A 15,417-nucleotide genomic window follows, 5' to 3' on the forward strand; every position below is an offset into this window, starting at 1 on the left:
ATGAGATCTGCCGGAGAACTGGAGTGTGAGGTTGGAGGACAGAGAACGTAATGATTGAGGCGACGTGAGAAAAGAGGGATAAAAATAAATAGAATGTTGGATTGACGTAGATTGAATGCGCGATATATTGATGTGCATGTTGATCGCAGTTGACGGTGTTGTGGGTCGTCAATCAACCGTGAGCGCGGACCCTGAGCGGCCAAACCCAGCAACCAGGCATCTTCCCCTCATTTCTTCCATCCCATCTACCATCATCACCACCACCACCGACAAGTGCATTAGACCCTCGGATGGATGGAGTGGACGCTTGAGGCTGGGGATTAGTTGACATTAACCGGCCAGTCTCCATTGACACAGCCGTATCTGCACCTGCGTTGTCGACATGAGTGGGACCTGCATCTCACGTGCCTGTCTACCCCGGATGTGCATTTCGCTTAGGCAATGGCCGCTGGCGCCCAGAACGTCTACCCCAGAAGTAGGACCAGACCCCGATGATCCCGAGGTCCAAGCCGGTTGATTTGTGGATTAGTCTGGAGAAACTCCGCAACCCGCGAGCAGGTGGCGCCATGCAGCCAGGTCAAAGGGTTTACAGCGGCGAAGGACAAGTTTGCACATGAGCCACGAGCCCGGTTAAACAAAACGACTGGGGTGAAGATGAACCGCGAGAGCGGATAGATTGATTGAGCATGCATACGCTAGACTTCTAGAATAACCGTCGAAGAATATATAGGATGACAGGCTCGCCGTGTCTTTAAGGGTATCCGTGGCAGACAACCTCGAATCAGTCAACACTCCAAGTCTCAATCACCATGCGTTTCTCCAGCATCGTCGCCAGTCTGGCGATTGCCAGCTCCGCTGTTGCCAGCCCGTAAGTCACCCGCATTCTCGCCACCATTTTAGCTGGCTAACATTGAGATAGTACCTACGGCCATGGCAAGCCCAAGGAGGACAGCCTCTACAAGGCCATGAAGAAGGCAGGACGGGAATTCATCGGCACGGCCCTGACCCTCCGCAACGAGACCCGCGAAGGCGAGATCATCAAGGCCGACTTCAACTCCTTCACTCCCGAGAACGCGATGAAGTTTGAGTCTGTTCACCCAAACCAAGGCAACTACACCTTCGCGGATGCCGACCGTTATGCGGCATACGCCAAGGCGAACAAGCTTGAGGTCCACTGCCACACTTTGGTTTGGCACTCTCAGCTGCCCGCCTGGGTATCTGAGGGCGGATTCGACAACAAGACCCTCATTGGTATCATGGAGGACCACATCAAGACCGTCATGACCCGCTACAAGAGCGTTTGCACACGCTGGGACGTAGTTAACGAGGCCTTGAACGAGAACGGTACCTACCGCTCCAGCGTCTGGTACGACACCATCGGCGATGCCTTCCTTCCCATCGCTTTCCGCTTCGCCAACAAGTACCGCGGTAAGGCTGAGCTCTTCTACAATGACTACAACCTCGAGTACAACGCGGAGAAGACCCAGGGTGCTCAGCGCATCGTTAAGCTCATCAAGTCCTACGGCGTCCGCATCGACGGTGTTGGCTACCAGGCCCATCTTGCCACTGAGTCCACTCCCACTGCTCCTGGTGCCGCTCCCGACCAAGCTACCCTCGAGGCTGCTCTCCGCGCGACTGCTGACCTTGGCGTTGACGTCGTCTACACCGAGATTGACCTTCGTATGAACACGCCTGCCACTCCCGAGAAGCTCCAGGTCCAGGCCGATGCTTTCGAGCGTGTTGCCAAGTCGTGCATGAACGTCAAGCGATGCATTGGTATGACTGTCTGGGGTATCTCCGACAAGTACTCTTGGATCCCTGGTGTCTTTGAGAACGAGGGTGCTGCCCTTCTCTGGGACGACAACTACATGAAGAAGCCTGCCTACGCTGGCTTCCTCAAGGGCATCAAGGCCAAGAAGGGTCACTACTAGACGAAAAAGAGAAAGACTATACAACTTTGTAGATATTAGGTAATGTATACAATGTATTAAGAGCATTTACATTAAAACAAACATCACATGAGTCTTCCGTCTAATTGCCTTAAAGATCTCTTATTGCATCCATGCTGGAGGTCGGTGCTACTGCTACGGTTTAGTAACGGGCTATTAGCACGCGAGATAGCCAGCCTTCACAACGAGACCTAGCGCGAATCATCATTATGCCGTATCAGCGCTGTTGAATCACCGAGCAAATGCGCTATAATGTGTAGTCCCAACCCAAACCCTCATTTCACACCCCCTTGAATCACGAGACTTGCTTTTGGCCTTTCACGATGGAAGACACAAGGTCTCGTAAAGAACTGCGTCGCGCAGTCGCCGAACACGAAAAGGCGCTGGAGCAAGATCATCGGCGTCCTCACTTGGCGACACTCCGCATGAGCATCCAGGATCGCACCGAGCCTTGCCATGGCGGCGCATCACATTTGCATCGCCTAGCATGTGGCCATACCGTTCACACTGAGCAGGTATCCTTGTGCCGAAGGAACTGTACGATACCCGTCACAAACTTCACACCTTTCGCATGTACACTCTGCGAACGTCAAAAGATGATCCAATTTGGCCGTATCAATTATCGCAGTTCAAGTCTGACTGAGCTCATATTGCCCAACTTCCCGATGTACGATCAATCTCACGTGCCGGTGATGATGCGCGCTCGTGCGTGCGACATCGCAGTGGTAACGTCCTCGAAGCACTTTTTCGTGCCTAGCACGCCCGAAGATATTGCTGCGTACAGGGTCAACGATAACCGACGATTGGTAGGCCTTATCGAGGATGTTGTTGATGTCGCAAAAGATATGGGCTTCTCTCAGACCATCGTTAACGGCATCACGGACGGATTGACGACCAGCGTTGATCATCAGTATCTGTGGGTGAATGCGACATATGAACAGCTCGCTGCCGTGATATTGTACTTGAGCGCTGTACAGGCCGGTATTGAACAGTCTGGTATGTTGAGCCAGCTATCGATGTGCTTCGGTGCATCGATAAAAGGTATCAAGCAACTACTTCCAGCAGTGTCAAAACTGCTCATCGATACCAGCGCAAGGTTCGCCATTGCTAACTTCATGCGATCATTCGAAAAGGCATATCCTGCCTATCAAAAGCACTCCAAAGATCTTGCTCGGCTACAGTCGAAGCTATGGCGTCTGGTACTGCACCGCTGTCTCTTCCCGATTGAGTTCATCGCAGCGAACTGGCGACACGTCGTAACATCCTGCATATATGCTGTGACTACAGTCAACGAAATTTATCTTGATACCGAGGAGATCAGCGCAGCGATAGGTGCACGTAGCCCTAGCATTGGTGGCGAGGACCTGAACACGTTCCTGCTTTCCAATATTGTGGACGACAAAGCTTACCAAGTCAAGGCGATGAATGCCAAAGCGCGGCGCCGACGTAAGCTCGAAGCCCGCTCAGCAAGACATGTTGCACTTGATGTCGTTGCCGCGCATCCCACACCAGACGTTGTCATCGGTTTAGATCGTAGCTTTAAGACAGTCTCGTTGGACGAGTTCCTCGGTGCCTCTAGACACGGTGAAGGTAGGATATAGTATTCAGAGAGTGAGTTCCATGATGCCGATTCGTGTTCCTGAGAGGACTGTCCAGCGGGACTTCATCGTCCACTAAGAAGTGGTCCCATCGCAGCTCGCCTCGTCTTCTCGTTGTTTAGTCGGCCTCTGTGTCGGGTCCATGAGATAGGAAAAATGCACTTCCCAGTCGTTCTTACGTCACGATACAGCGCAACGAAATGAATGGAATCTTTGGAGAGGCACGTTTTCATCAGTTCGTGGATCATACATATGAAGTTCGAGCTACTACGCGCTTTGCGGGGCGACCAAGTCGTCCCCAAGCTGTGCCATCCTGACCTCTTCATTGTATTTGTAGTATCGGTTGACACCAATCCTCGTCGCTAACGCTACTCTGCGATGATGGCTGTACAACGTAGAATATAGCGGTGTGCCTGGCCTATCAACCCTTCTACGGGGTAGCGGCTCGAGCCAAGAATGCAGCGTTAATCTCGTCTAAGAGCTCCTCGCTCTTTCCAGGATTCATGGTTTCGTACAAGGTGGCAGCCGCAAACTCCTCTTTGAAGTCGTTGTTCTTGGTGAACCCGTAGAACTCCTTGTCTATAGCCCCCAGCAAGTCCAAGGCGGCTTGCTTATACTCCTCGGGTTTCATGCGGGTAAGGTCTGGCAGAGACAAGGCGCGTTTCACCTTCCATTCGTTGACTGCTTCATTCATATGATCTGCCGCCATTGCACCAACGGCGAGACTCAAGAACGTACGGCCTGGTAGTTTCGCCCCAAGTTTGAATCGAGCCTTGCTGGCGCCGAAAGCCTGCACTTTCGAAATGTTCGCTGCGTACGCAAACTTGTATTCTTCCCAGGTCCAGAGTGTTCGACAGATCCCGTACTGTGCGCCGCTAAGATCGATGATCCACTGCTTCTTGGATTTGGTAGCGGTAATACGAAGGACGTCGTGGAGATGTGAGGGCCAGTTGTCGAGATACCCACCGGAGGGAATGGGAACACTAACCCTTCGGAGAACACGGCCTAGAACGGTGGAAATCTCATCAAACTTGACATCCATTCCTATGTATGTGGAGTTAGCAAGGTGGAATAGAGTAGATGATCGATTCTGTTTACCTTCGGCGAAGGCAGCAAGCAAATCGTGCATCCAAGCCAGTGCTTCGTCGCACGACCAGGCACATAACATCGCCCTTTTAGTGCTGTCATTTGTGACCAGGTGCTGAGGAAACTTGACGAGATATCCCAATTCGTCCGGCATCTCTCCACCGTGAAAGATCAAGACGTCGTCGCGATCTTCGATATCGCTCAGAGGTACAGCCCAGGTTCTCTCCCGGAAGCCATAATAAACGCATTGAACGATCTTGGCTACGCGCGCGAGCTTGTTCTCGAGGTTGGCGTTCTGGGCCTCCTTGCAAGCCTTCTTATGGGTCGGCCAGTCCTTCACCTAAAATGACAGTGTAAGAAGCCAGTATATATCTCACACGCAGTTCGGAGATCTTACCTGACAGATCTTGCCGCAGTACTGACGCGATGAGGTATCCGACTTGCAAGCGCCGCATTTGTTGTTAGCCGGCTCGCCGCAGAGGGCGCAAGCCGCCGCTTGTGCTTCTGGCGCCATGAGTAGGGCTGAGTTGTTGTCTTCGAGAGTGGAGCGGGTGAGTGATTATGTTGTTGTGGGCGCAGCGAGATATTCAGGTGCAGCCGGCCGATATATCTTCCGGTCGCACGCTAATAACGAGGTGAAGGTGAGTACCGTGCCTTTGAAAGCTTCCAGATGCGCTAGAGGCGGTGACGATTCGCGTCGCATTCTAAGAAAGATCAAGGAATTTTCTAGCTAGAAGTATACGTTGTCTCAGAGACTGTATACTTGCTAAGATATAATGTTGTGTATGCAGCAAACCCTGGAAATGCTATATGTGAAATACGGAAGCCAGTGTATGATTTTGGTCAACAAATCAATTTGTAACTCACATCAATTGGTCGCCAATCATGGCCATGGACCGCGAATATCCCTCACTACCTAAGAGACTTAAAAACGTCTGCCACCATGTTTGCTCCCGGGCCTCCATGTTGTTGCATCATTTGAGCCAGATCCAAAGCTACGTTAGGGCGGTTCGCTTTCTCCTCGTCCGTCATAGCATCGCCAAGGATGCTAGCGTGATCAATATGCTCCGCCATGGTGTTACGCGTCGTTTCCTCTGACTCATTGGTGATTTGATACATGAGTGGACTGGCGTCGTAGTTTGAGATATACTCACCAACAGCCTTAGATAAAGCCTCAGCCAATGATTGATGCCAGCTTGCTGATTCGGTAGTATCCTTCGAATGACGAAGACTGACTAGGTCATTTCCAGGCTTCTGCATGAAAGCAAGTAATGCTTTTTCCATCCGTGATGACGCACGGAGTCCGATTCGCTGGGTGTGAGAATAGCAACCCGCCAGAGCTGAACAAGCTTGGACATAATCCCTACATCTACCAAAGTTGAAGACTGCACAAAGCGCCTGCACATGCTTGGATTCGAAGTCGGCAGCGGAAAAGATTGCTTGCGTGAGCCCGAACTCGGCACCAGACAGGTTGGTATACCACCGCTTTCCGTTTCGCTGGGAGGTGATTCGTAATAGTACAAGGCCGTGTACGGGCCAGTTCTTGCTGCTTTCTGTACCGTCTTCCGCAAGGACAACGATGGTTCGTGGTGCTGCCTTGATCTTTACCATGACTTCGTGGATGTCAATCTTTTGTTCTGGTCAAATGTCAGCTTTTCATTACATCACGCGCGGATATATGCCGGACAACTTACTCTTGAGGAGCTTTTTGAGCAACGGATGCATATACGCCATGGGCAGGAACTGCGAGCTGAAGCAAAGCAGCGCGTGTTTGGTGGCTTCGTCAGGAAACACATCGTCGGCGAGTTTCAGGAACGGGTGGCTACTAGGGGTATCACCTTTGTAGGCGATGATCTCATTGGCCTCTTGTTCAATCTTTGTAATCGACATCATGTTGGTAGCTTCTAGGAACATAAAGGAAGCTCGCTGAGTGACACTGGCAGCTATCGTGAGGGAGGTTTCAAGCTGGAAATCTAGGCAGAAGTTCTTGTGATTTTGCCAGTCAGCGAATTGGTGCTGCGTGGTGCAGTAGTGTTGTTGTTTGCAGCCCGCGCACATCTGTGTTGCTGGCGCGTGGCAATAAGAGCAGGAAATTGAAGCCATGAGGAAGCAACTGCAGAGGGTCTCTTGAGAGATGATGTGAGAAGCCAGAGAATGTGGCCACTTCCAAGCTTCATATACTTCCACCGCCTCGTCATGTGTCGACTTGTTAGCAGCTGACCGCAGTCACGATCATAACGAAGGCAACAAGCATCGACTCACACAAACAACGAGACTACCCTTAGGTTAGCAGATACGAGACGTCGGTAGGTTGCAAAGTGGCAAGAGATGCGAAGACGAGGTTGCTAGATCCATCGAAGCTTGCGAAGTTTGGAGCGCGCCATATTAAAAGTGCCGTGCTGGCTGGCTGTCGGAGGCAGGAGCAGAGAGGAAGGCGACGACCGCGCCAGAGAAGCGTATTGACGCGGCATATTGCACTACAGTGATTATGCAAACATCCTAGAAGGCGATACGTTCAGCCTGATAGTGTAGACAATGATGGCTGCGATGAAGAAGACGCGATGGAAGAGAAAACGCGACTTCCGGAATGTTGACGGCAGCCACGGTCCACGCTAAACCATATGCGCACTAGTCCCTTGTCTCACCCGCGGAGCTTTATCGTGACATCCGTGCAGACACCTTGTGTATCTTGAGGAGATGATGAGTGACGCAATGTTTGGGTCGGCATGTCAGTATGAATTCAGCTTCCCAGTTCAAACTATGTGTGGGAGGCTCTACCACCTAAGCCTGGTACATTGGCGCTCCAAGTGACAACCCATGTAGACTACCACCACCAATGAAACGAGTATTCAACACCTGATGCAGCTCTAGCGCAGATAACCGAATGGCCGGCAAGAGTTCTAGACATCTCTTCAAGATATCGTTGAGCATAGGCGTGTAAGTTGTCCCAGCTGGGCTACTTTGAAACGACTGCAAGTAAAGGCTCGGCATCGTGGTCAATCTACACAGCGCAACGATAACCAATCCTACCTGAAATACATCATTTCTTTTTTTGTTCGGCATTTCGAATGGCGGTGGACTGAAATCCTGTTGCTGTCGCAGCTCAATGGTTTGCCACTGATCAACACTCGATATGCTCGAGCCAAAGTCTCCGAGAACGACTTTCGGCCATGACGGTTCGTGAGAGGCAGGAAGACCGAGAAAGATATTGCGCGGGTAGATGTCTCGGTGAATTATCCAGTCACATGTGTCGTTCAGAACTGGAGGGTCGCCTCGTTGCATATGTCGGAGAGCCCGGGCTAGCGACCTGAAGACGTGCCAGATGAAGCCTTCGTGGAACAGTTTGCGCTGGTTGACATGCTTTTCGAGCAAAGTCCATAGATCGCCGTAGGCGTACACATCCATGACGAGTGCGCCAGTACCTGTTGCCAAGTTCAGCTCATGCTCGCGGTAGGTGCAGATATTAGGGCAGTTCGATAGACGTATGAGATGGCTTATCTCGCGCGCGACGAAACCTGACGCAACGTCTCCGGGATCGAATTCCTTGCGCACAGCAAGCTGGCCGGTTGTTTTGTTCCTGAGGAGCCATATCGCCTTGTGAAAGTTGCCAACGGCCTGTATTTGGCGTACGCTGTCATATTGGTTGCGCGTCGGGACGCTGGCACGTTGTAAATCCATCTTGTCGCTGCTCGTCCGATACAGAACCGGTCTCTCAGCGCGAGATAGTTCATAAATACTGGCCCGGTGTATTGGCGACGCGTTTGTTGCCTGTTGGCGCTGCGTTTTCCTGATGTAATGGCAGCTCGCGATCGTCATAAGTGCCACATCTCGTGGGCATGACGAAGGAAAGCCGATGGTGACTTTGCAGTGCTCTCGTGGCGTGACCTCCTCTTCGTCTTCGTGCTCTCATCCGGGCGCGCTATCGCCTGGGTGGTCTGTCAACGCGCTCTCACCTCCGCTCTCACACCTCACAAGAGCCGCCACGCGACCGCACCAACGCGTCTCTCTCACCTGCTCCCAAAATCTCTGCTCTCACCCCGACAGCCCTGTACCCCGCAGTTATAACCCACCCAATTCCCGAATCCACCATCGAAACCACCTTTACCTGCCAACAAAAGGGTGGCGGCTAGCACACAGAAAAAACATTCAGCACTCCAGCCGGTTATAGCCGAAGCCAGAGGAAGCTCAAGGCCACAAAGAAGAATCGAACAAGAAGCCAATCAGAAAAAACATCAAGCTAGTCGTGATAAACTGCCATTAAAGAAGCAAGTTTCGTACCTGAATAGAATACAAGGTTCCATGGTATCTTTTTGCTAGTTGAGGGTGATGGTTCGAGGCTGGTGAGAGGAGGAATAGAAAGTTCTCTTTTTGCTAAGCTTTTGTCGGTAAGTGAAAAGCTGAAATGCGCAAGGCTAGATAATGGTGTGTTTGCGCAATGCGCGATGTACAGAGAGAGTATATAGACTGTTAATACTGCGTTGCAGCGTGTTGATGTTGTAAATTATGACTCCTTCTAGGTGCTGTGATTCCGAGAAGTGGACCTTAGCTAATAGTTATTCCGCGATGTATTAAAAGTCTAGGAAGCGGTGTTGGTCTCATGCTCGCAACGGGGCAATCCGCGCGCAAGGGTTTGGTAGATTCCAGCTTTCCAATGGATGCGGAAGATCAGCGAAGTTATCAATTATATCTCTTAGCTCTTCCTTCAACGTAAGCCATTAAGCCCGTTGACAGTGTGGATCGCAAAGCACAAGGAATAAAGCGAGCGATTTTTGACAAGACTGCTGCGTCCAAAATAGCTACAGGTAAAGGTGACGAGAGTATAGGGTAAGACAGCAACTGGAGATGACGACAGGGTGAGTGAAATTACATTGAAAGACCGACTGCGCATGCGAACAGCATAGGAACGTTGCGAGCAACGTAGATAGAAGTATGACGGAAGAAGGTCTGTGGTTCGCGCTATGAACTAGCCAATCAGGCTTTGCATAGCTCCGAGTGGGGCAGCCACTCCTCGAAGCCCGCGTCTTTCTCGTACGTGACCCCAACATCTGCAGAAACGTTGCTTTCATGCAGCTTGAACGGCGTCGCATAGGTATACTCCTCAAAGCTCGAAGGACTGGCTGAATTGCTGTTCATGGGTAATGCGTCAAAGTCGGGGCACTGGAAGCGCATAGCACGATGACCTCTGGGATGAAATGCACAACGCGGAGAGCCGGACATGGCAAAAGCAAAACAAGAGCATGAAAGAACGGCAAACTTGACATTGCAATGATGATTAGTGGGCCGCGGCGACGTCTTCACATGACGATCAGGCACAAGACAAGGATTCTAGCGCGCTCGCTAGCCCCTACGTCATCATTCTCCGCAACCCAGCAACATAACACGACATCTTTTCGTCCACTTGACACCATCACACAGCCATTGCAAACTCAATTCCCACACTCTCATATCAACTTCAACCCCTCTTCTCACACCACAAATAACCTCAAGTCAATCACAATGGGTTGGTTCAGCTCCGACGAGAAGTCCTCCCTCGCGACTCACCCCGTCAACGTCGATGTCACCACAAAGCACGGCTCCGCCGCTGAGCAAGATCGCTTCGGCGAGCACTTCGGCGCTTCCACAGATGCCATCCGCCGTGGTGTCGACAAGGGCCTCAACAAGCTGCAACAAGCTGCCTTGGCCAAGGGCGAGGGCGCCGAGCAGGACCGCTACGGCGACCACATGAGCATCGGCGACCGTGGCTACAACGCCATGAAGTCAGCGGCCAAGTACAAGGGCGATGGCGCCGAGCAAGACCGATACAACGCACACTTCAGCCCTGCGCTGCACAGCATCGATGCTGCCAAGGCGATACAAGCTGCGGGAAGCGTGGCTGCCAACGGAGAGAAGAACGCCAAGTACTTTGGCCTTGGATACGATGGTCAGCAGAGGGCGAAGCTGATGGCCGGTAGCGGCATGGGCGCTGAGCAGGTAAGCTATTAGCTATATGCGCTGCCTTGGACACGATACTAACACTCTCGCAGGACCGTCTCGGTCAGCACTTTCACCTCACCAGGGACGCCGTCGCCGATGCCGCACAACGGGTGAAGGACGGTGCGAAGGATGTTCTCCCCAGGAGATAGATGGATAACTCCATGACGCGAGCATGACTATAGCGATGACCTTGGCTAAGACTGCGACGGCCGTATACGTGGACAAACCAGTATCTGCCCACGATGTATCAATACAAAAGAATAATTTCATATCAGAGTTCAATGTATTTGGTTTGATCCACGTCAATGAGATGCAACACAGCTGCTTCAGTGAAGACTGTCGTCAGCAACATGTTGACGCAAGGATGGATAGTCTCGGCCAATGCTGACAAAGAAACAGACTATTTTGCACATCTTCCTGGTATGCAGCAACTAGGCCTGGGATGCGGCCTAAAGCTGCAAACGATCTATTCTATCCTTTGTTGATCCCCTTGGTCATTGTATGCGCATTGGCTACACGCCACGCCGCTGCATCGCTATGCAGGCCGTGGCATCACATCCTTGCATTATGGCGGCACACTCCAGAGCTGCACACGTACTACACGCTCAACGCATCCCTTGGCTTCGTACCACGTTGTGGTTTTAGGCACATACCTAGATACGGCTCTTCATGTTCCCATGCCCCGCCTTACGTACCCCACATCTACCACTTGGGGTCTGACATCAGCCGTCTAACAACTAACGCGTCCCATCCCAGAATAGTGCAAACAATGACTAAATTAATATCCCGAGTTCCAAATCTGCCCACGTTGACATGGTTGTCATCACGTACGTAGTACAGAGTTATTAACCAAGTCTCAACAGCAAATGTTTCTTACGAAAACGTAGGGTTGCGCGTTGCGCGAATTGATGCGGGTGATGTCGTTGGTGCTTGGACAGGTTGGGCCGGTGAGTAAGAATAGTTGTGTTAGCGACAGTGCCCAGGTACCTAGGTAGGCTGAGCAGAGACAGCCGGATAGGAAGTCTAAGAAAAGAACGGAACTACAACTCACCGTGTACGGATATACGGTAGCGGTATGTGAAGAAGATATAAAGTCGACATGATAACTCGTTATCTCATCTTCCCACCTACAGCATCCTCAACACACTCTTCTACACCTTCCACATCACACCCCACCAACGCTCCAACCAAACCACCCAACACCATCAAAAAATGCAGCTCACCCTCCTCCTCGCCCCTCTCCTCGCGGCCTCCGCTCTCGCAGCCCCAACCAACATATCCACGCGCCAAACCCGTACCCTGCGCGTGCAACTCTCCAACGACGCCACCGAAACCGGAGCCCAGCGCGAAATCCCCGCAAATGGCAAGTATTATCCGTGTACGAACCGTTGTGACACAACCGCTGACTCTCTACACCATCTTCTAGGCATGCGTATCTCCATCCGCGCCAATTTCGGTAACCTAGGTTCTCCCATTCGCGCAAACCGCGCACTGATTGTGGGGAGCGGGAGTGGGAGTTGTAGCATCTTTACCGATGCTGCGGCTACGAGGAGGATTGCTACTATTGTGTAAGCTTACTTTCCCCTCTATCCAATTTCTTAGATTAGGTCGAAGTAATAATGTTGGAATGTGGGCAAGAGCTAATTCGATGATAGGCCCGGTGGCGCTGATGCGGAGTTTGGTAACACGAACCTTGATAATGGAGTCATTATTTGCCAGTAAGCTTCAATGGCATCCTGACTTGTTGGGTTGGAGGTATGATGGACTCATTCTGGGAGAGGCGTGCTGGACAGCGATGGAATTGGGTTACGAACTCCTGTTCACTGACGTGTAATGGATATGGTGTTGATGTTTACTTTGCAGTCTTTCGTTAAGTTTGTATTAGACATTTTATCATGATTAATCCTTGCACGTATACAAACGCATCCCTTCTAATAATGTACCATACACGCCGCATCTACTACGTGCACACATAGCCGCCGTCTTGGCTTAGTTTAGCGATCTCACCAACAACGTCTCGTTGAGCAACCGTGACAGAAGTTATATCCAATATGCCGGAAAGGTCGCACCTCCATGCCCCCAAGTCGATCCTTCCACGATGCGCATTCAAGTCTCTGAGGTTTACTTCGCCCACATCGACGAGAACCTCCTACTAATGCGCCGACTGAGCGACCTCTTTGGCTTTTCTTCCGCCTCTACCGCCGTAGACTCTTGCTCCTTCTTGCCGAAAGCACCAAGCAACTTCCCAAAAGATTTGCGTCGCGCATGTTTCTTACCTTGAGTACCTGCAGCAGAAGGCGGGGGAAAGACCGGCATGCTGACACCGCGCTGTTGCTGCGGACTTCGAGCCGGAAACTGGAAGTCGAAGTTCAGAACACCGGTGTTGGTTGTGAACGGAGGGTTCAAAACATGACTGATGGTCGGGAGTGGACGACGAGTGATTGAGCCGATTGGTGCGGGTTCTTTGATGACATCTGCATCTGAGCGCGGCTCGATGAACCTACGGACGGAGTTCGCGACTTGATCGCGCGAGCTCTTCGAGCCGTTGCGTTTATGCCTCTTCTCGACGTGGATTGGCTCCATGTCAGCGTCGCGGTCATCCAAGCTATCGCGGTGGTGAAGGTCCGAGGCTCCCGTATTCATCGAGACGCCGCTGCAGGGTTTCGTCCAAATGTACTCCTCAGTGTCGTATTCATCATGCACCACCCAGTTTGGCGAGCTGGGAGACGGCGCAGAAGTTCGAAGCGACCCGTCTTTAGCCTTTCGCAGTATCGGCTTCCGCTTAATTGTCGACGCCTTCTCCAGTGCATTCACAGAATTCACATCGTACGTCAGTGGAAGAAGACATGCAAGCTCGTGACTAGCGGTCGCATCGTATGTGCGGGAAGTGATAACCATAGTATCATCGTCAGAATCGGCGTTGTACGTCCGCGGAAGAAGGATCGTCATCTCTGATGCAACATCCGGATAGTAGGAAACCGGTGCGAGGGTCGTAAGCCCATCATCCTGTGCCTGAGCGTGAATAGGGACAGCACTGAGCGGACTCTTTCGTGGCTCAGGACCATGCTCGTCCAAATCGAGGAGATTCTGCAGAGAAGGATAGTCATCTGATTCCGACTCGTAGTGCATGGAGGGTGCAAAGTCTGGTCGGGAAGCAAAGCGCAGGAGTTTCTTCACAGGCTGCTCCGATGGCCATGGGGATGCCCAGTCATGAGTGGCGCAGCCATCTTGAGCGCTTGCTTGGGTAAAGGCTTCCAATGGGTGGAGTTCGCGAACATCGTCGGTATCCATGTCCGAGAGCGAGAGCGCATATTCGTATTGCGAGAAGGGGCTTGTGTGGGAGTTGAAGCTCTCGGTTTCATTGAACTTCTCAATCCTGCGTAGCGGCAAATATGGCTCAGTCGTTGGGGATGGTGCTCCAGCTCCCGGAGAAGATTCGGCTGAGCTAGGGGTGTAGGATTTAATGGACGGTGTGCGCTCGTCTTCTTTGGTTTCGTCTGCTGTCGTTCTCGGTGATAGGGTGCAGTCGTGGAACTCTTCCGACCTGCCTGACTCCATGGTGGGGGTTATACTGCTGTATCCTGGCAGCGACTTTCGTTTCGTAGCACGCACTTCAGAAGGCGTGTCGCAGCTGAACACATCCACACCTGAGTAGTCGTCTGGAGAGGAAGTATGGTGTGGATCTGTCGGCCAATGGCTATACTGTCCTGCTGTTGCACGAAACGATTCCGTACCGTATGCAGTACCCTTTAGTGGATCACTGCGTGGGACCACCTGTGATAAGCTTGTCTTGTTTCGTCGATGGCCACGGTGGAATGGTGTACTACCCGCTGTGGAGTCATCCAAGGCTTTGAAGGGTTCGTTGTTCGAGGTCTCGCTCTGGACAATGCCTTTGTTACTAGATGTGATGAGGTTCGATGCAGCTTGAATGCCGTCCTGAGCAGCTTCATTTGCGGACACGGTCGGCGGGGGCGGCGGAAGAGCGAAGTCGTCGATCTTGCCTTTGCGCTTCAGCGGGGAGCTAGGAGCCGTGCGTGCACCGGGGCGATAGTGAGGCGTTGACGTCGGTGAAGAAGGCTTTGCCTGAGATGCCAGTGTGTTGCGGTCACTGCGTGCGGGGACGACTACATCAGCCAGTGGGCTAACCATGTTGATGGTATTGACTCGCGATGCGACGAGACCACGTGGGGGAAGACCGCTCGATAGTGATCGGGCACGATGTCGCCGAAGTGGTGAGTGTAATATGGGACCAGCTTTCCCATGCATATGGTTCTTGGTGCTGGCAAACGGTGTGTCGGGCTGGGGCATAGTCATAAGCTTAGTGTTGATGAGAGTGCTTGAAGGCGAGCGGATAGCTGGCTCATCCTTCATTCTCAGCGGTGGCGCGGTGGCGTCAGATGGACAGAAGATCCCTAAATCGCGATAATGTTAGATAATAAGACCCGGCCCACGATATGCGAAGTCGAGGTCGGTGGAATAAATTTCTTGAGATGCGTAAGGGCGCTGTAGTCCTGGTGGATAGGCGCCGCCAGCGACGGGGTGAGCCGCGCTAAAAGGACGAGTAGCTGTTGTTATATCGTATAAGCGTGCGTGTCCCACGTGCTCAGGTGTCTGTGCGCCTTGCGCAGATGTATATGCAAATGGGGAGTGAAATCCTCATGCAAGCACGCCATCTCGGCGGTCATCCCGCGGCGGTGTCGTCTGGTGAATAGACCTCATGCTGAAGGGTTGCGCAATTGGGCTCTCATTTGGCCCCAATCAAATCTCCTTTGTTGCAAACGTTTCTCATACACCAAACCACCTCGCACCGC

At 52.1% G+C, this 15,417-nt stretch overlaps 7 protein-coding genes across 7 annotated transcripts; 3 read left to right on the forward strand and 4 right to left on the reverse strand.

The window, feature by feature from the left end:
- Positions 1-809: 809 nt before the first annotated feature.
- On the forward strand, positions 810-1,931 carry J4E90_007837 (uncharacterized protein; the record flags this gene model as incomplete). The annotated part of the gene is made up of 2 exons (XM_051437368.1): positions 810-868; positions 920-1,931. The coding sequence occupies 2 exons, from the start codon at positions 810-812 to the stop codon at positions 1,929-1,931; spliced, it is 1,071 nt and encodes a 356-aa protein (XP_051289114.1).
- A 710-nt stretch (positions 1,932-2,641) lies between these two features.
- On the forward strand, positions 2,642-3,550 carry J4E90_007838 (uncharacterized protein; the record flags this gene model as incomplete). Its single annotated transcript, XM_051437369.1, has 1 exon — positions 2,642-3,550. One exon carries the CDS (start codon positions 2,642-2,644, stop codon positions 3,548-3,550), a length of 909 nt encoding a protein of 302 aa, XP_051289115.1.
- A 427-nt stretch (positions 3,551-3,977) lies between these two features.
- J4E90_007839 (uncharacterized protein) lies at positions 3,978-5,147 on the reverse strand (the record flags this gene model as incomplete). The annotated part of the gene is made up of 3 exons (XM_051437370.1): positions 3,978-4,591; positions 4,646-4,973; positions 5,031-5,147. The coding sequence occupies 3 exons, from the start codon at positions 5,145-5,147 to the stop codon at positions 3,978-3,980; spliced, it is 1,059 nt and encodes a 352-aa protein (XP_051289116.1).
- Positions 5,148-5,545: 398 nt separating this feature from the next.
- Positions 5,546-6,523, reverse strand: J4E90_007840 (uncharacterized protein; the record flags this gene model as incomplete). The annotated part of the gene is made up of 2 exons (XM_051437371.1): positions 5,546-6,270; positions 6,328-6,523. 2 exons carry the CDS (start codon positions 6,521-6,523, stop codon positions 5,546-5,548), a joined length of 921 nt encoding a protein of 306 aa, XP_051289117.1.
- Positions 6,524-7,414: 891 nt separating this feature from the next.
- On the reverse strand, positions 7,415-8,311 carry J4E90_007841 (uncharacterized protein; the record flags this gene model as incomplete). The annotated part of the gene is made up of 1 exon (XM_051437372.1): positions 7,415-8,311. The coding sequence occupies one exon, from the start codon at positions 8,309-8,311 to the stop codon at positions 7,415-7,417; it is 897 nt and encodes a 298-aa protein (XP_051289118.1).
- A 1,818-nt stretch (positions 8,312-10,129) lies between these two features.
- Positions 10,130-10,755, forward strand: J4E90_007842 (uncharacterized protein; the record flags this gene model as incomplete). Its single annotated transcript, XM_051437373.1, has 2 exons — positions 10,130-10,603; positions 10,657-10,755. The coding sequence occupies 2 exons, from the start codon at positions 10,130-10,132 to the stop codon at positions 10,753-10,755; spliced, it is 573 nt and encodes a 190-aa protein (XP_051289119.1).
- Positions 10,756-12,727: 1,972 nt separating this feature from the next.
- On the reverse strand, positions 12,728-14,977 carry J4E90_007843 (uncharacterized protein; the record flags this gene model as incomplete). Its single annotated transcript, XM_051437374.1, has 1 exon — positions 12,728-14,977. One exon carries the CDS (start codon positions 14,975-14,977, stop codon positions 12,728-12,730), a length of 2,250 nt encoding a protein of 749 aa, XP_051289120.1.
- Positions 14,978-15,417: the final 440 nt, after the last annotated feature.

Source organism: Alternaria incomplexa (genome assembly GCF_024043165.1).
Source record: "Alternaria incomplexa strain BMP 0042 chromosome Unknown scaffold_11, whole genome shotgun sequence".
In the NCBI taxonomy this organism is placed as follows: Eukaryota; Fungi; Ascomycota; class Dothideomycetes; order Pleosporales; family Pleosporaceae; genus Alternaria; species Alternaria incomplexa.